The 19,466-nt window shown below is 42.5% G+C and overlaps 1 protein-coding gene across 1 annotated transcript in view; it reads right to left on the reverse strand.

Moving 5' to 3' along the window:
* Nucleotides 1-15,913: 15,913 nt before the first annotated feature.
* Nucleotides 15,914-19,466, reverse strand: part of CHST15 (carbohydrate sulfotransferase 15) — a 21,444-nt gene continuing 17,891 nt past the window's right edge. The window contains exons 6-7 of the mRNA XM_057381209.1: nucleotides 18,218-18,365; nucleotides 15,914-17,038 (exon numbers count right to left, since the gene is read on the reverse strand). Coding sequence (XP_057237192.1) covers nucleotides 16,848-17,038; nucleotides 18,218-18,365 — 339 coding nt within the window. The 3' untranslated portion in view covers nucleotides 15,914-16,847. The remainder of the gene's footprint in view (nucleotides 17,039-18,217; nucleotides 18,366-19,466) is intronic.

A 19,466-nucleotide genomic window follows, 5' to 3' on the forward strand; every position in this document is an offset into this window, starting at 1 on the left:
ATATGGAAATATGGAAGAATTGTGTGTCCTCAGAAAGAGTTCCTGGCCAACCCACAAGGAAATGGGGACATTTACAGCAAATCCTTGATCCTCACTGGTGATTCTACTGAGCTGTCTCCTCCTCAAGGATGCAAGGAAAGGAATAGGATGCTCCTCCCTCATTAATGGGGTCACCAGGGATTTCTCCCTCCAGCTGCAGGACCAAAGAGTTGCTCTCCCCACCACAATTCCCAATTCCCAGGAAGGCACAACCCAAATTTCCCGAGCCAGAGCTGCTCCTGCAGGGCTCAGGAGTGATCTGCCTCCCCATGATTTGGGAGGAAGGGTTTTTGACCACCTTTACAGGCACAATTTTGCCCACACACCTCTCTGCCCAGCCCTGGGAAGCAGCTGAATGTTGTTTTCAGCTGAATAAAYCCTCTGCTGCCTCTGAAATACGCTCATAAATTTCAATCAATAYCGAGCCTGGAGTCCCCACTCCTGGACAGGAGCACATTTTTCACATTTCAGGCACCTTTCTGAGACTCCAGAGGCTGAATCCCCATCCTCAGGCCAACATCTGGGGCACCATTTTTTAAACATTCTGGGTCATCACAAACAGCTCTAATCCTTGTTGAAATTTGAATTTCTGAACCAAAAAGGGCTCAYGGTGCATTTGTCCTGTCCCATGTTCTCATTCATTAATTGACTCAGCCCTCCCCTCCCTTTGCTGCTAATCTCCCATACAAATGGGGTTAGGGGATATAATTCAGATTTACCACCACAAACAAAGGATCCAACAGCCCTGCTAGGAGGGAGAGCTCAGGGAATTCAAGGGATAAGAAGAAAACAGCAAGGCCGAAGCAAAAATAAAATTAATGCTGAATCCCTTGCAGTGAAAATGGAGACAATCAGAAGGAAGAAATCAGGGAAAGGAAATTTTCTGCTTCCAGCAGCCAGGGCTGGGCATGAAGGCAGAGGGGATGGAACAAAAAAAATGGGAGGGCTGTGTGTGCTGACACTGCAGGGTTGATGGAGGCTTGGATGGGGACTGGGAGAAAGGATGGGACCCTGCAGAAATTCATGGTGGGAAGCTGGGAATGACATAGAATTGTATCACCTATGATATATTACAATAGCAAATTATATAATCACAGAATGGTTTGAATTGGAATGGACATTAAATCCTATCTCATCTCACCYCTGCCATGGCAGGGACACCTCCCACTGTCCCAGGCTGCTCCCAGCCCCAATGTCCAGCCTGGCCTTGGGCACTCAAAGGGATCCAGGGGCAGCCACAGCTTCTCTAGGCACCCTGTTCCAGGGCCTGTCCACCCTCAAAGTCAGGAATTTCTTCCCAATATCCCATCTAATCCTTCCCTCTGGCAGTTTGAAGCCATTTCTCCTTGTTCTGTCCCTCCACCCCTTGTCCAAAGTCCCTCTCCAGCTCTTTCAGAGCCCCTTGAGGTGCTGGAAGGGGCTCTGAGGTCTCCCCAGGCTCTCCAGCTGAATTAAGGAGTAAAGGTTAGGCAAATTTATTTTCCCCTCTACCTCTGCTTTCTTCTCTCCCCCATCCTCTGGTTAAAATGCTTTAAKTAGGGAAGATTTTTCCACTGGTCAAATAAGGGGAAAATGAGTAAATCCCATGTTCAGAAATGAGGAAAAGGATCTCAGTTCTTTGGGCAGTGCTGTGTTTGAGCTGCAATCTCCWGCTTTCCCTGGCAGTGAAAATCCCCCTCAGTAGATGGTGGCAAAAAAACTGCTGCTGAAAAGAGCACAGTGAGATGCTGACTTCAATCTCTCTGCTCAACATTCCACCTTTTATGCAAAAAAACCCAACCAAAAGGAGTGTGCTTTGAATCTGCTGAATGCAGATCCTCACCAACTCAGGCTTTTACCCAGGTGAAACAGGGAGAAAATTTTCCTTTCAGTCTGGTCATTGTTCTTTAGCCTGGGTGACTTCACATCTGAATTTTTTTTTTCTTCATAAAGATCAAAATCAAGCTCTTTCTGCCTGTCTCTACCCTGGGTTCCAAGTGTTTTACAGGAATAATAAGCTGGCAGAACTCTGTCTTGGTACACAGCCCATGCARCCCACAAGCACACAATTGCCTTTACAGGCTTTGAGCCCATCATAAAAAGAGAGACAAAACTAAAAATATTTTAATGGAAACATCCATTTTCAATAAAAATAACATTTGAMTTGAATAGCACATCATTCACATGATTCCATTATCAGAGTGGATCAAAAGCATATGTAAAAATTACTGAATTTTGATAAAATTGTCAAAGGYTGGTGTTCACTGGCTTTGTACATCACTTTTTTAAAAAGTCTATAGAAAATTACCATGTCACAAAATTTTCCCCTGAGTTTGAGAAGGCTGTAAGTCAGGGAATTATCGTGGACTGACTCTCAAAGTCGCCTTCCCTTAGAAATGTTTATTCCATATTTGGCTGCTTTTCACTCTCTGACTGATTTCAGTCCCACAAAACCAAGAACACAAAGTTAAAGGATATTGTTTGGGACTTGGACAAGAAAAATAGATGCAGGAGTGTTTTCTGATCTGCTCCAGTTAGAAATGAAATGGATTGTTCTCTATTTTTTTTTTTTTTTAATTAGTGTGTCTGAACAATTTTGACTTTTTGGGACARTACCAAGCCAGAAGTATTCAAAATGTTCCCAAATCCAACAGGGCAATTCAAGTTGGGGTGTCCTATTTACTGCTCTCTTGGAGGAGCTGGAATTTTCTGGCTGGTTTGTCTTTTCTTTACCCTCCCCAYTGAGTGGTAAAGGACGTGTCTGAAATGTGTCTGGCAGATCCCAAACAGCACTGGATTCCAAATATTTGGAGTAGGGAGAACTGAAAGGCAAAAATATCACAATTCACCAGGAAAATGTCACCAGTGCATCAATGGCAGGGTTTTTTCAATGGCACAGGGTGCCCAGAGAAGCTGTGGCTGCCCCKGGATCCCTGGCAGTGCCCAAGGCCAGGCTGGACATTGGGGCTGGGAGTGACCTGGGACAGTGGGAGGTGTCCCTGCCCATGGCAGGGGTGGCACTGAATGGGATTTAAGGTCCCTTCCATCCCAAACCAATCTGGGATTCTGTATCTGGGATTGTCAGGAAAGGTAAATACATTTTGTGTGTGAATATCCCTGAATTCAAACACATTTGTGGATACGAAAACACAACCAATCAGTAACACCCCCCAGAACACAAGACGATAAACAGTAATTAAAATTTCTTTTCTTGAACATCCCTGTCCATATTTTAGAAGGTAAAAATCCCTTCTGGCTTCATCAAACAATATGTCCAAGGAAGGCAGAGATTTTTTTTTAAGTCGGAAAATATATTTTTCATACCCTGCTATTCTCAGGGTAAGGATTACCCTGGATCTGTTTGTTGTACTTTCTGCTCTACAGGCTGGTCTCTGGTGACTTACTGGGGAGTGTGTTTTGTGAAATAAAAAGCTTTTTCTCTAAACAAACCGTGGCATGGCTTTYCATCCAGCTGACAAAACAAAACAGGGAACGTTTTCTGTGATGTGTAGGAGTGGGCTTGGGGGGCTTCTGTTTACATGCAAGAATTACTTGAGGCAATGAATCAAATTGCTGGTGCCTTCTGTTGTCAGGACCCTCCCATCTTTTTTTTTTCCTTGTGCAATAATATTTACTCTCAAAGCACCCCCAACTACAGCCTAAAAATGTCAGTGTAACAGATAAATTTCCACTTACAAGATACAGCAGACACTTCCTTTTTTCCCTTACCAGATTACTTTCCATGGTTCTCCCCCATACTCATTTTTCTCCAGCAATTTCCACAAGGTTATTCTTTATATCTATCAGCATGAAAAAAATGCACGCTCCGAGACAGAAATATTATTAAAAAGCTTTTGCAAATCTCAAGCCCGGGCTCGYTTATTTTATTTAAATCAGAACAGATTTTTCTGAATTTGCTACCATTTCTTGGTAATAACCCRTGGTACATTAATAAAATATGTTTTGCTGCTTGCAGCCGCTGTAGGCTTTCCAGAGGTTATCCCAGCAACAAAAAGCACATCCAGATTTGTTCTTTAAGGGAAGTATRGAAAAATAAATAAGGTCAGYCCAGCAGAGGGGKTTCAGTGGTGCTCCTCAGACTGTAMAGCTTTGAACRCTGATCCTCATTGGTTTCCCTAAAAAAGGAACCAGAACCTGGCTCAGTTTGACTCCTGAAGCTGCTGAGGTGCCCAGCAGAAGATTCCACCACCCATGGAGAGCAAGGCCATGGTGTGACACAGCATTCTGGGGTGTTACAGAGCTGCAGTGACAATTGTGCCGTTGACTTCATCTGGATTCTCATCAAAAAGAAGTAAATTCAGTCCAATTTTCTGATCACTGAAAAAAAAAATAAATTATTAACCTTAAGCACTAATCAAAATATTCATTAAAAAGAGTCCAGGCAAGCTAAGCAAAGTGGTTGTGCTGCAACCAAGGAGACAAATTCAGTTTCAAAAATGGTAGAACCTGTGTTGTTATTGCTGTTATTGTTATCCCTGAAGGAAAGAGGGAACAAAAAGTAGAAATGATYCTACAATATTTCTAAGTGTTCTCATGAGTCCTGAGTCACAGGTTTTTTCTTCTTGGTTTAGAGCTTTAATAAGAGGGCCATTCTCGAGCTGGCTGTGTGTCAGGAATATAATCTTTATCCTGCTTTTTTAGAACAATTAACACTTAGAAAGCTGTGATTATGTCCTGTGCTATTCCACAGTAACTACTGCAGGAATTCCCAATATCCTCAAAACCCCACTGTTCTGTTTAACCAACTCATGTTCTATTTAACTAACTTAGAGTGAAACCATGCACTCAAAACTCAGGCCATTGTGGTTATAGTTGTGGTCCTGAACAGCTGAAAACTTCAAGTGCTTCATTTGCAGTTATTTGTAATTTTGTGGTGATTTAAATTAGCAATTTCTCAGTAATAGTATAGTAATTTCTCAGTCTATAGCACTGTCAAGCATCAGGCAGAATGGGGTCAAGCATTAAAAATGTTTTGCATTGGAACAGAGATTTCAGTTCTGATTTTAATCTGAACGTTTTTTCTAAAACAAAAAATAAATTATGTCAAACTGTCACATATTACTCAGGTAACACCTTGGAAATCAGTGAAACTGATCCTGTATTCAACAGCAACACAAAATAATGTTTCTGTGCTTGTTCCCAGCTGTAAAATGTCAGCTCTGCAGAGTTCCACAGATCATTTTCTAGAGGGTTTTGACAAYTCAACCATGAACGAGAGCAAAGAGGCAGATTGATGTATTGAAATATGATTTCTTCTGGGTTTTTTTTTTTTTTAATATTTATACACTTCCTTTAATTTTTAAATCAAACTTTGAAACTTCTATCCAGGCGTCGAGTTTATTCCTTTTATTACTCATGTAAGCCAAAGGTGAGAAAAGTACACAGCATTTTATATGGAAAATACATGGAAATGTATATTCTGAGACTATTTATGCCAGTACAAGCCTCAAAATAAATGGGATGCAATTGATTATGGGAATTGGTGTTAAAAGGGGAGGAGAAGTGGCAACAAAAATAAGGAAATAAGGAGAATAAATAAGGAAAAAATAAGGAAAATCTGGAGAAAATAGGAAGAGAAGAACAACATGAGCTGTTTGTTTTTTTTTTGTTTTTTTCCTCAGGATCTGGGAACATCCCTGAGCCTGGATCTCAGCTGACACAAATCTGTGCATTGGTATCAGCTCATCAGTGTCAGCACAGATAATTCAGGATTTCCGTCCCAGACCCTCAGCACGTCCCTCTCCTGCTCCACCACCCTCCTCAAGGGACAGGGAACGAGCCTGTGACAGCAGGAAATGATGGCAAAAGTTAAAGATTTGGGRATTMATGGATTTAAGATCCTGGTGCWGCTCCCYRAGGAGCTGTRAAGTCATTTRWTTTGTRCATTTTTCCTYCTTTCTCCACAAAAAGTGTCCAACTCAACATGATGGCACCTGGAATTGTGACAGTGGCTTCCTGTGCATTTCACTTCACTCATACAATCACTATTTTACAGAATTTGTTCTTGTTTCCTTCCCAACTATCCATGTCAGCCTCATTTTGCTCCCTTAAGTTTTGCAGAAATAAAGAGAAAATGTTCTTGGACCAACGAATCAAAATAATATCGTATTTTACAAAGACAGTTCCAGTCCTGCCATCCACAAAATGATGGCTTTATGTAACTGGGCAAGGGCTGGCTTTTGAGAAGAAACCATAATAAATGCATTAAATAAAACCATGTGGTGCTAATTGATTCAAGGCTGCTCCATTTTGCTGCTCTGGCACTTCCTCCTCCTCCAGCTCAGCCTGGATTTGGTATTTCCTGAGAGTCTCAGGTGTTAGAACAGAAAATGCATTTTTATTTGTGTTTGTCATGCTAAAAGCACAGAAATGGGTYGGTTTAGGGTCAAAGCCTGAGCAGAATCTTGTGAAAACAGATGAATGAAAATCAAATTTCGAGGAACTCTGCCTGAGTAACCAACTCACCTGYAGCAATAACGAGGTAAATAATGAGGTGAATAATAAAATAAATAATGAGCAATAATGAGGTAAATAATGGGCAATTATGAGGCCAATTCATGGACTTTTGGGCTTCCAATGTTTGTCTTGACCCAGCAGAGGGTTGGAGGTCACCCAGCAGCACCAGCACTCCCAGGASCCAGCCCTGCCCACGCCGTGCCAACCATGGGAGATTTCGTTACAAGTCACCAGGTAATGAATATTTTCTTTAGAGCTCCAMCAGCTGCATTTATTTAATGTGTAAGAGTCTCAACTTTCTTTCAAAAAGATGTTAATTTCTAGCCCACAACGCTGGGAAGGCAAATATGGAAATGAAATAGGAAACAGGGAAATTCATGCTTCAGAAAAAACCCTGATGTTTTATTTGAATTAATCTCAAATTTCATGGGTTTGGACTCGCTTTTTCCAATGCACAACATTAGCAGTCATTCATGTTTTTTATATAATATTTTTTTCATTTATTTATTCCATTTATTCATTAATTTTTTTTTTCATTAGTTGAACCTGAATGATCTGAAAATGTAGGATTTCTACGTGACCAAACGGTTTTCAGGGATTTCTGTTGTTTTGTGGCAACACCACGGCCCAAGGATGGAAATGCCCAGCCTTTTGGAGGAATGCTCAGTAAAGCTGACATTTATCAGTGCCTGGGMAGGATGAGTGCCCTACAGGTGTTTTGGCTGAACCAAACTCTTTGTAGGGGGTTTATCCTTTTATCACCCAAACCTGAGTGATAAAATCCCAACAGGTTGGCCTTGGGGTCACCTCTCTGCTGTTTTTTTGGGATTTCTTCCAGCACTCAACGGATCCAGACTGTGACCATCACTTTGAAAGCATTTATTAAAATTGCAATCAGTCTCATCACGAATTCAGGGGTGGTGAGCTCTTGGAGCTGGGATTTGTTCAGAACAAATTCCTGCTGTGAGAAATGTCCCTCCAAGCTCCTTCCAGCCTCCAGCTGGCTCCCAGCAGGTTTGTTGGATGCACTTCTCTTTGCCCAGGACCTGCTGAGCTGTGACCTGCCCTGGGTGGAAAAAACACTGGAGAAAAACCTTCCACAGCTGGGACAAAACTCCGGAATTCCATGGGATGGATTTGCACCATCCCACCCTCGGAGAAGAAAGGAAATTGTCTTTTCAGCAAGAGAAATGTCCAAGGAAGCTCAGGATTTGGGAGAACTTGTGTTGGTCTTTCCATGGGTGATTTTGGTGTTATCCCACCTTCTCCTGCTGTCCCTGTGTGTCACCTCACTTTTTTTTTTTTTTTTTTCTGTGGGTTTGTCTGCAGGAGGGATGGCCCTGCTGCTGAGCAGTTTTTGGTGATCCCAACTCATCCCTGCTGCTGAGCAGCTCTGTAGTGACCCCATCCCTTGCCCAAAGTGGGATTTGTGACACCCAGGCTTCATCTCTGCTGTGCAAAGCAGAGTTTCATTTAATTTTTACGCTGAAACAAGCGAAAGCAATTCTTTTTCCAAATATATTCAATAAAATATTAAAAATAAGTTCCTWGATGCTGGGAATAAGTGCTGCTGCCCCTTACAGTCATATTCAAATTGACTTTAAACATGTAAAATWATCTCTAAACTGCAGTGAAAATCACTACATCTAAATTTCCTGTTTTGACTCACCTAGAGATGCTTTTCTTGAATAACGTTCTCAGGGCTTTGCACCTCAATTCATGCATTTTCCTTATTCCTAACTTGGAAARATTGTAATTCAGGGGGAAAAAAATTATTTATACTTCAATATTCTTCCTGCTAGTTATGAAATGCATGTGTTGCATGGGCAGTGTCCCTGACCGTGGTCAAGGGAAAGATCTTTGAGGTCCCCTTTAACCCAAACCACTTTGTGATTCTGCGATTCCATAAAAACTTTGGCATTATGGAAGTGTTTGTTCCATATCGTGTATGGAAATGTTTGAAAGTGTTTTCCAGACCTGCAAACCTGAGCCTTTTGTGTTGCATTAGAACTGGGCTGGTGTGGAAATGCTTGGAGGACAAGCAGGAGCCAGGCCAGCTTTTTCTGGGAAATGGTTTCAGTGGCAGAGCAGAAAATCCACTGCWTGTGTGCAGAAATCAGCTGCTCTGGGGAAAAGAAGGATAAATATGTTGGGAAAGCCAGGCCTGAATGGGGCTAAATAACAATRTGCATGTTTCAAAGCATATAAAATCATTTTATTAAAAAAAAAAAAAAAAACCAATATTTTCATCGGTTTTGGACTTAATTACAACCAGTTTTTGGCTACCCCCACAAAGCTTTGTGGAAAGCTCCATGTACCAAAACAATTTCAGGATATTGTTCAAGCTACTTATTCTAATCAGTTACATTCCTCATATTCCCTTTTGCCTCGTCTTTTTAGAGCAGCCAGAAAACACTGGGCTGATTCCTTGCAGCAGAGGAATTTCTCCCCATGCCTGGATGCAAACCTGACCAAATTCTCTCCTCTGTCCTTCAGCCTCCTCACCTGAGCTATATGTGTATCAGATGGGTGCCTCAGTTACCTCCTTTTTTTGTTTTTTCCAGGTTATCTCATGAGACAAGGAACTTCTGGTGATGTTTTGCTCCGGGGGGGATATGAGTTTAGGTGTCTGGTTTGCCTGTTGAGGTTTGCCACCCTTGAGAGGAAACCAAGGCGAGACCAGGGCTCTCTTGTTAGAGCCTTCCTTGAGGTCTGGCGAGGATCTGGGGATGACAAGGTCATTAAAACTTCCTGAATCCCAAGGAAGTGAGGCACARCTGAGAGATCATCTTCCTTTCCTTCAGGTTTGGTGACCACAACAACGAGCTGGATGTGTTATTGTCTGTGGGGAAATCCTTGATGCAGCATCCTTGAGTTTAAAGAACAAACAGAAGACATAAGGAATGTGTGGATCTTAAAAATTAAGTCGTTCTTAGAGCAGTAATAGATTTTTAAACACCCACAGGTGAAGGCCCCTCAGATTTTAAAGATTTACAGTCCAAAATGCCCGAGCTACCTGCCAAGAGAGCAGAGCACAGTGAGCAAACATCTCGCTAGCTGGTTCTCGTTGCAGCTGAAGGACCAAATCACTCTCTGCCCTGAGTTCTCCAGTTCTCCAGCACTCAGTTCCCAGACTGGAGTGTTAAAATTCCCAATTTCCTGGCTCTGGCAGCAGTGAACTGCAGCAATCCCAGCCTCCTGCAGTGCTGGGCACCTCCAGCTGCTCCTCCAGAGTTTCATCATCTCACACCAGCACACTTTGCCAGCCCCAGTGCTTTGAACCTCCTGCCTTCAGAAGCTCAGGGGGTTGATTTTTTGCTGAATTTTTCTGTTTCAGGCACCTGCCTCAGCTCCTTCACCCTCCAGCAAAATGCACCTACTGGGGTGTTCATTGAGTAATATTCACTTCTGTAGCACAGCAGAAGAAAGGGAAACTATTGAAAAGCAGCCTGATGTAAATGTARRARTTCAGTTCYTCTCAAAAGCAGCAGCAGCAAAGMTCAGGCACRGTTAGAATGACAGGACTGCTCTCCAGCACCGCCTGCTGAACTGAAAAGTTTTTAAATTCCGTTTCAGAAAGGCACATCTCAACCTCTGGAATAGGCCAGGCATCCTGCAACCTGGATTTTGGATTGGGAGCAAATGATCCAGGGTTCACCCCGGGCTGTGTGACACAGCACTATCAAGGACTGACTCATATTTGGTGGGTGTTAATGAATTTTTTTTCAGTCAAAGGAACTTTTCTCACGTGTTCATTGTACTACTGAAGCAAAAAATGGTAATATCACTGTGAGGCACCAGAGCATTTAAGAAATGCTGTTAATAATTCAGTGAACTCTGAGCTGGCCTCTGCCACAGGGAGAACTTCCAGTGGGGATGGATTGTTCGTGTGTCCTTTCCCTGATATATCCAGCTACAGGAGAACTGAATATTGCACCAAAATCATAAACTCAGAGCACCTGGGCTTAGTTTTGCCGGCCACAGTGAGGAAATGGGATTTAATTTGACACTTTCAAACTTGCATTGAGGTTTGGGATGGGGTTTTTATTCAGCAGTGGATCAGAATGAGTTTAAATTCCCCCAGTCCTGGCAGGATCATGCAGGAGAGAGGAGTGGGATCACGACAGCAACAGCTCTGTGTGAGGAGCATCAATGCCAYSAGGRKGGATTTGATRACCTCAAAGGTCTTTTCCAGCATAAGCAATTCCATAATTCCATGTTTGTGTGTAAATTGTACTGCTGGGTGTATTTAACCTTTTGCTTAACTCTCCTGATGCAGTTTGTGCTATGTTTTGCATTAGTTACATTGAATTACATATATCATGTTATATATTTATTTATGTTCCATAGCATAAGAACCAATTTCTCTCCACCATTTGCTGCAATTCTGGGAAAATCTCTGGGTTTTTTTGTTTTTTTGTTTTTTTGTTTTTTGTTTTTTTTGGGTTTTTTTTGCCCACCTGCTGCAGGCACCATCAGACATGTTCCTCTTTTCACTTTTGTCACCTCCCAAGTATTTTTTTTCTGCAGCTGTGCTGCCGGGCAGGGACGTTGCTCTGCCTATGGCTCTGAATTTCCAGCTGCAGCTGAATTTCCAGCTATGCCCTGCCCTCTCGTGGTGTGCTGCTGACCCATTCACGCTCRGTTCTTGCTGCTCCAACACCCCTGGAAAGTAAAAAATTTCCTGGTGACCCCCTCAGAGCTGCAGCTGAAGGGCTGGGGTGGGAAATGCTGCACCCCAATTCTCTGCCTCTGGCAGCAGCAGCACACCCCAGCATCTAAAATCAATGAGTTTGCCCCCAAGCACAGCCCAAAATAATATTTTTTGCCACCTGTTAAACATCCTGCCCTTTTACAGGTCCTATAAAGCCTGTTCTCAGGGTCAGATAATACACAAAAAACCTCTACAGCCAATCCTTTCCTCTCCTTAGCCCGAAATGCAGCTTTTAGCCTCTCTTTCAGGCTCTTAATCCAGTCAAGCACCTCTTGTTCTTCTTTCAGACCTTCCCCTCAATAATTTCTCTACTCCCTTTCACAGCGTTTGCTCCATCCAAAGCTCAAATGAATCATTTAACTCTTGTTCAAGAGGAGGTGAGGAGCCCACATTTCCATGGATCCCACCCCTGATGCTGAAWTTAGACCTCTCAGTGCAGCACACAGCAGAAGCAAAGTCTGCAGCAGGCTCAGCTGATGCATTTCCCATCAAGCCAACACACTTTCCCAGGTAATATCAATATTTTCTTTTCCTAAACCTTTTCAGAGAGTAAAAAAAACAAAAAAAAAAAAAAAAACCAACCAAACAAACAAACAAAAAAACAAAAAAAACAAACCACCCCACCTTTTATTTTTACAGCCACGCATTCTTCTTATTTCTCTTATTTATTCTGGATTTTTTTTCAGCTCCCTTGCTTGGGTTTACTTTCTCCCCTGCAACTTYGTGTGATCAGTTTGTCTCAGCATTCCAGGATTTTATTTGACTCAGCTGCAGGATTTCTTTCTTATTTTCACCTCTTTCTCCATCTCTTCCTGTAGCTGTTTTTCCACAGCCTCCTTGTCCTGCTGGAGTGCCCAAGGAGTTTTCACTGCTTTCTGTGTCAGATTTCAACAACCCAGAGGAGGAATTAATCCATCAACCACCCAGACAGTGCAGCACCAGCCCAAATCTTTGGTCTCTGAAAAACCCAATGTGTTCAGCAATCAGAATGTCAAAACCTTCATCAAAAGCTAAACCTCAAGTTATTTCCAAGTCATCCTTGGTTTAGGCCTCTGAATCCTAAATTAAATGAAGWTTTGGGAGCTGCTCCCAAGGTCTTTGTCCACTGCAATGCTCTGAGCAGCAGCAGAGCTCTTCACTCTCCTCATTCCCATTCATTAATAGAGGAAGAAATTATTTTTAAAGTGTGTGAGACATACCCAGACTGAGGAAAAAACTGGGAATCTGCCCCGTTTTCCTTAGAGAAGGGGTCCTGTGCAGCAGCTTTGCAGTGCCAGCACTGCCCTGCACTGCAGAGTCACACAGGAATGGCTCCTCCAGGGACTGAACAGTGATTTTAAACCTCTTGATTGTACTTTTAGCACTTTTTATCAGTAGACCTTCCCCACCCCTGCCAGCCCATCTGAGGCACCATCACATCTACACCTGCTGGAAGTTTCCCACCCAGCAAAGGGATGTTCAGAAATGTCAGGAGTGAGGGAAAGTGTCTTTCCCTTGAACTGTGATGCAGTGATTACTGTTTGTGTCTTTCAGAGCTCATTTCCTGCTAATTGTGGTTTATCATAAACCCAGCAGGCCTCTAATTTCAATGTAGCTTCCAGCCTGGCAGCCCACGAAGCTCCTGTCACACTGGTAATCATTTTGAGGGTCTCCCTATTAATTGAGGCAGTGCAGGGTTTCCACAGGAGCTGTGATATAAAAACCTCTGTCCCCAGCAGGACACGGAGGGAATCAGCAGAGGTGACAGAGCARCCCCAGCTCAGCTGTGGGGACACCTTTCCCTGGGTGAGCTGGGGGTCAGACTCTTCCCCTGAGTGACAAGGGACAGGACAAGAGGAAATGGACTCAAGTTGTACCAAGGGAGGTTTAGATTGGATTTTAGGGAAAAAATCTTCTGGGAAATTTCACCATATGTTCTAGGCAGTGGTGGAGTCCCCATCCCTTGAGGGATTTAAAATGCCTGTGGATGTGGCCCTTGGGGACAGGGGTCACTGGTGGCCCTGGCAGTGCTGTCTCTGTGATCTCAGAGGACTTTTCCAACCTGAATTTTTCTGTGATTCCAGGATGCTGAGGCTTTGCTGTCAGCGCTTCTCCACAGCCTCCTCAGATCCTGAGCTGCACTGGGAATTTTATTCCTGTGAGCATCTGAGAAGAACTGGAATTTATTTTGTCTTTTTGCCCCTGCCTCTCCTTTTTCACAGAGCAGGAAAATCCCACGGGCACGGAACGAAACGCTGCTGGTGTTGGCCACAAGATGGAACTGCAAGACCAGCGCTCCTGCTGGGAATGATCCGCTCATGGAATTGTTAAAGTGGGAAAGAACTCTGAGATCGAGTCAGAGCATTCCCCCAGCACTGCCAAGGCCACCATTGACCGATGTCCCCAAGCTCCACATCCACAGGTCCTTTAAATCCCTCCAGAGATGGGGACTTCACTGTTCTGTGCTTGGCAACCCTTCCAGTGTATAAATTTTTCCCAATATCCAACCTAACCCTCCCCTGATGCAAACTGAGGCCGTGTCCCCTGCTCCTATCAAATGTTCCCCGCTGTGCGAGAGAAAYCGAACAGAAATTGCTTTTTATGACATTTTTGTGTCTTGCCTTTAACRAAACAGCCTTTGGCTTTGTTGGAGRATGGATTCATTTCTTSGCATTAAGATACAGAGCTGCAGCAATTTCAAATTTTCAGTTTGTGCAGCTGAAGCSCAGGACCTGTGTCTGGGCTCAGCAGATAACAATTCCCCATTTCCACGTCAACCAGCGCTTGTTTTCCTTCGCAGGAGATCTTTTGTTTTTGTTGTATTTCCTCCAGACAGCCAAGATGTTTGGCCCAAACACTCAAGGTCTCACAGAAAACACATTTCACATTCCTCTGCAGTAGCAGCGAGAACATTTGGGATGAACCCTGTCCTCCCAGGGAAGCGGCGTCTTTGTCTGATTAGTTTTGTTCAGCAGAGATAAAAGCACAGAGTGAAACAGAGATTTTTCTGGTCTTTGCAAGGAGCCACTGCTGTTTTGCCAGAAAACATGAAAAATGAACACATATCCTGATGAAGTTAATTCCAATTCCTTGGCAAATTGCTCTTTTGGGGAYGTGGCTCACCTCGGTGCTGCAGTGACTGATAACAATAAAACTGAGTTCTTTCACAGCTGGAATTGCCAGCAGGAGGTAAAGGGAACAGGAAGAATTTGGGGTGAGCCTTATCCTTTGTAGAAATTTGTTGTGAAGCCGCTGAATGGCTGTGGCTGAAGAAGAGGGGCTCTGACACCCGGCACTGCCACATCACTTGAGAAAATGTTGTTTTATTTCACKCTGAGTCACCAGATCAATATTATTTCCACAGCCTGAACTAGAGAGCGATATCCTTACCTCCAAAACGCCTTCTTGATGAKTATTTGCTGCTGTTTGATTCTTGGTCATGCCACAACCCAACAGMACAAGGCTGTGTTAGAATCTGATCATATTTTGGAGCTCATCAAGGAGTTAAAGGCATAAAATGCTTCACTTTCAGAAGGATCACAGGCACAAACCAGTGTGAGCTGTTCAGTGCTCAAATTAATGGTAACGACACGTGTTAATTAGCTCTTAGGGCTGGTAAAATAATATCATGAGATCATGGTTGTAGCTGACAACTAAATGGAAATATTTGACCGTGGCAGAYCAGGTTAAGAAACATCTGTAGAGAGTTACCCTGACCACACAGTGTTGATTMCAGATCAAAGCACAGCTGGGTGAAATTTTCAGTGTAAATAAGTTGTTGATTAAATTTTTTACATGTGCAAATGGTGGCAAATTCATTTTTGATTTTCTGTTTCGTGGTCCCATGAGACTTTTTGTTTGTACTGCTAAAATAGTCCATTGTCAGCTCTCTATCCATTTTTGGTCCGTGAGCACTTCTGAACTAGAACTAATCTGTTCTGGTTGCCTAGAATACTTCACTAAATTACTTATTTTAGGCTTTTCAAACCCCAGACTGACTCCTTTTTTAAACAGCACATTATGAATTGGCAAAGAACCTAGAAATGGTCTTTTGTTGCAAAACATCTCACATGTCACCAATCCTATTCCCGTGTGAAACRCTCAGGATTCATCAAGTTTTCAGCATTAATTCTCCATTTAGAAACACATGGAGTGAAAAACACATCCCTGTGGAGGGGGACGGGGAAGAGTTATCTTTAATATTTGTAAATGTTCTTGTGAATCTGCATTGTGGGGTCTAACAGCGAGGCTGAGAGGATGCAGGAAGCTGAGCAGAGGATTCTTTGGGGTTTTGATACCTGTGAGCTGAACAGGAGCTTCATTTGACCCACTCAACACAAATTCAGGGAGGAAATAATCAGTYTAACCCATGAAAGGAAATTATCAAGAGGCAGCATTTTATATTTCTGTTAAAAAGCCCCTCTCTTTGCTGGGATTTTCTCCTGCAGAAGGGTGCAGATTGCAGCTCACAGTGACCCTGAGCAGGTGTGSTTGAAATCAAACATTGAATTGTTGCACATCTATAGAAAAATCTGATCGTTTCTTAGTCAAATAAAAACTTTCTGGTAGTTCAAAATTTCTCAATACCTTCCAAAATGTTTTTTTTTCCTCCTCAAGTCTTTACTTCTCAACCTCTTTAACTAAATGTGGACATTTTTCCTGAAGAGGGAAACAAATAAACTAATGCACCCAAATCCTTAGGTAACACAACCTTTCTGTAAGATACTGCACATCCTGCCTGTTTATGATTTTAATAACATTTCATACAGCTTTTAAAATGCTTATTCCTTCACAGAGGAAAAGAGGAATCCTGCAGAATTTAGCAGAAATATCCATTCAAGCTGTCCATGGCCAGGAATGGACTCTTAATAAAAGTGTTTTCCTGGGAAAATGTGTGAGAGAAGTGAATAAATGGTACATTTTCATACTTACATGAACAAAATATGGAAGGCAATGAATTTGTTATGCTAAACAYCAAATTGGCCTGTTTGGATTTCAGCCATCCGTTCTTAACTGGATTATAAAATTCCCTTTTACAAGAAGCGTGGCTGGGAAAGTCCATTTATCTTGAAGATAGAAATTAGACTTGGAAGTTGAATTGAATGCACTTATTCTTTATGTTTTTTTCAGAATTAAGGTAACACARTGTGAGTGAAGACCATTTGTAAATAGGCTGACAAAAAAGTACAGAATTTTAGGTTGAATTCAATTAAAAATTTTAATGGCTAAATGACATTGATTGATTGGAAAAAAAAAAAAAAAGAGTGAATAACATATGCTGAAACTGAGATTATAAGTGTAACTGTAGGAAAGTGATGCTAACTCTGTGTTGCAGCATCTCAGAGAATTTAAACTTCAACACCCCCATGGAAGAGTGTAAAACACCATTTTTGTCCTAATGTTTGTCCACTCCTTTGGCTGGGGTGAAAGAAGTTGCAATAAACTGATTAAAGCAAGATGCTTTCCATTCTCCCAAGGAAAAGSTCTGAGTAGAGCTGTTGAGATGTGTGCTGACTGAAGGCGAGACTCTCAGGTCACCCATCCTGCTCTTTGGAACGGGAAAAAAAACAAAAAATGTAAATATCCACGCACAAAAATAGAATTTAAAAAAATAAAAACTCCTTTGAGCACTGTAGTCGTGGCACGAAATTTACACGTTTTATGTCCTCTTCCATAAAAAAGCGTCATCCAAAAGGACTTGTGCCAGTTTTGTATTAAAAGGCCTGTAGAAATCTCTTAAAATCGCCTTGGTGGTCGGCAGCATCGGGCCCARGCTTCKGTCCTCGGGCCGGCGCGTGTTCGAYGCAGGGCTCTTGGTGATCAGAGCTTCTTGTTTCTCACTCAGAGGCCCTGTGGAAAAAAAAAAAAGAATATTATCTGTAAATATCTCCTCAAAAAAATGCCCATCCTGAAGAAATCTGATGGTTGAATCAGAGGGTTTGCCATGGGGAGATAAATGTGATTTGTGTCAGCAGCCATCGTGTTTCAGATTGTTGAATACAGGCTTAGATCAGTAAAACAGATCACTGCTGGTAAACATGGAGATAATACATTTCCCTCTCCATTAATTAATCAACTCCCGAAAAAGCAGCATAAATCAATTCTGGAGGAAAATACCTGTTTTCAGAAAAAAAAACCACAAACCAAAACAAAAAAACAACGATTGAAGACGACTTCCCATCCCTTTCTGGAGTTGCAGGTATTTCATGCTGCTGTTTCATTTCCTGATGTGAGTTGTCTAAAACCTGACAGAAACTCTAAAAGCTTCACTCAGCACTCTGTAAACCCTCATTTTGTTTATTTTGGGGATAATTCAGGGGATCAAAGTGGCATCACAGGTGCAGTTTAAGGAATAAATGTGCACCAGAGAGATAAAACCCTCCAGACTCTTCCAGCACAAACCATATTCAGGAAGAAGATGCCAAGCTYTTCATCTGTTCAGTCTGCTACATCCAAGCTCTCTCATCATCTCTAGACCAATCTTTGGACCAGACAGACGATTTTTCAGCCACATTTTCATTCTCTTGCTACTGTCAAATCAACATTGGGCAACATTTTGTCTGCCGGCGTTTCTCCGAGGATTAGCAACAGATGTCTCAATCARCACAGCAGAAACACAATTTCCCCCTTCTCCTCCGCACAAACACAACCTTTCATCGTGCTCAGATTTAGGTTCTGGGCTGGTAGCACTTGGATTTKTTAAAATTGTGGGGGATAACTTTGCACCTCTGGAAGCACAAGGCAAACAAGCCCTGAGTGTCCTCAGCAGCAGGACTGGAAGATAAATCCTTGATTTCTGAGTGGTCTGGATTTTTTATTTATTCTTTTTTTTTTAAATATAGTCTTACTGAGATCTTCTAACACCAGGCATTTGAGAATTTAATTTTGCTTGACTCCGGGCAAGGAGATTAATGCATCCTTCAAGCCAGATGCCTTTGCTGCTGTTTTTGGCTCTTAATAAAGCAAAAAATGTCCTAAAAGAAGGATAATAACAAAGATGCATGCTTAAACCAGCCAGCAAGCACCTACCCAGATCCAGGAACTGGAACACCATGTGCATGGTGTACCTCATGTTGGATGCATGGTCCTCCAGGCGAAGAACGAGGATCTGATCTTTGTTAAAAACTGTCAGCCAGTCCAGGAGATAAACAACATAGAGCCCAACCTGCAACCTCACCTGCAAGCACAAAAAAAAAAAAACCCAAATTAATTCACCTTACAACACTTTTATCAGTAAAAAAAGAAAAAAAACAACACTCATTTCTGCCAACGGGAGAAAAAAAAATCCCCAAAACGCCCTTTTGAGGAGTAACAAAAAGAAARTGTGAGAATGTTTTTTAGTTTTTCTCTCGTTTTCAAGGCAGCTTGAGGAAAACTTTGCAAGTTTTTCGAAGGGGAGAGATGTCATTTCACCAAGGGCTGGGCTGTGAAGTGCTGCACAGACACAAATATGTGCAGAAGGATGCTTGGCCACCTCTCATCCCACGCTTGGAGCCTTCATGGGGACACCAAGAGCTCTCAGCCCCTGATGAACATCRACTCAAGGGAAGATTCTCAGCCCTGTCATCTTCTCCAGACCCTAAATCTGCYGTTTAATTTTCATTTCACCTTGATTTCACCTTGGGGACGTGGTTTAAGGGTGGGCTTGGCAGTTCTGCRTTAACACCTGGACTCARTGGCCTGARAGGTCTTTTCCAATCTAAATAATTCCACWATTATCAGCAGCACCAGACCATGCTACCCCGAGCAGGACAAATATCCCGACTGATTGTCAGGTATTACATTTGGGTGTATTTTGCTGCATCTTCTGATGGCAATAATTAAATTGGCATCTGAGCTGCAGCAGCTCTGCTGGTGCCTTGTCTGAGTACACAACAATACAGCCAGACCTCGGAGGGGGAAAGACAGATTTTCAGCCTCTCCTGCCCTAATCTCTGTTTTTCTTCCCTCCTCAATTTTACATAACAAGCTGGAACATAAAAAGGGTAGCCTGGTGTTTTCAAAAAGTCCAGCCTCCAACTGCGCTTATAAATATTTTTCTAAATCCCTTCAGGCTCAGAAGAGAGAAACATGAATCCCAGGTCTTAAGCATCTTTCATAAAAGAGACTTAACATCTTCAGCTCGCATTACTGCAGAGCCAATGGAGTCAGACAACAGCGTCCTTCACTTCTGACACTGCCCTGTGACCTGCACTGATAYCAAAATTCCCCTAAAAACACCGTATTTTGAGTTATTGCTAAATTATAATTATCCTGTGTGATTCTGATGCATGTCTTT

Source organism: Malurus melanocephalus, unplaced genomic scaffold (assembly GCF_030028575.1).
Source record: "Malurus melanocephalus ecotype Western Australia unplaced genomic scaffold, MMel_1.1 scaffold_498, whole genome shotgun sequence".
Taxonomy (NCBI): Eukaryota; Metazoa; Chordata; class Aves; order Passeriformes; family Maluridae; genus Malurus; species Malurus melanocephalus.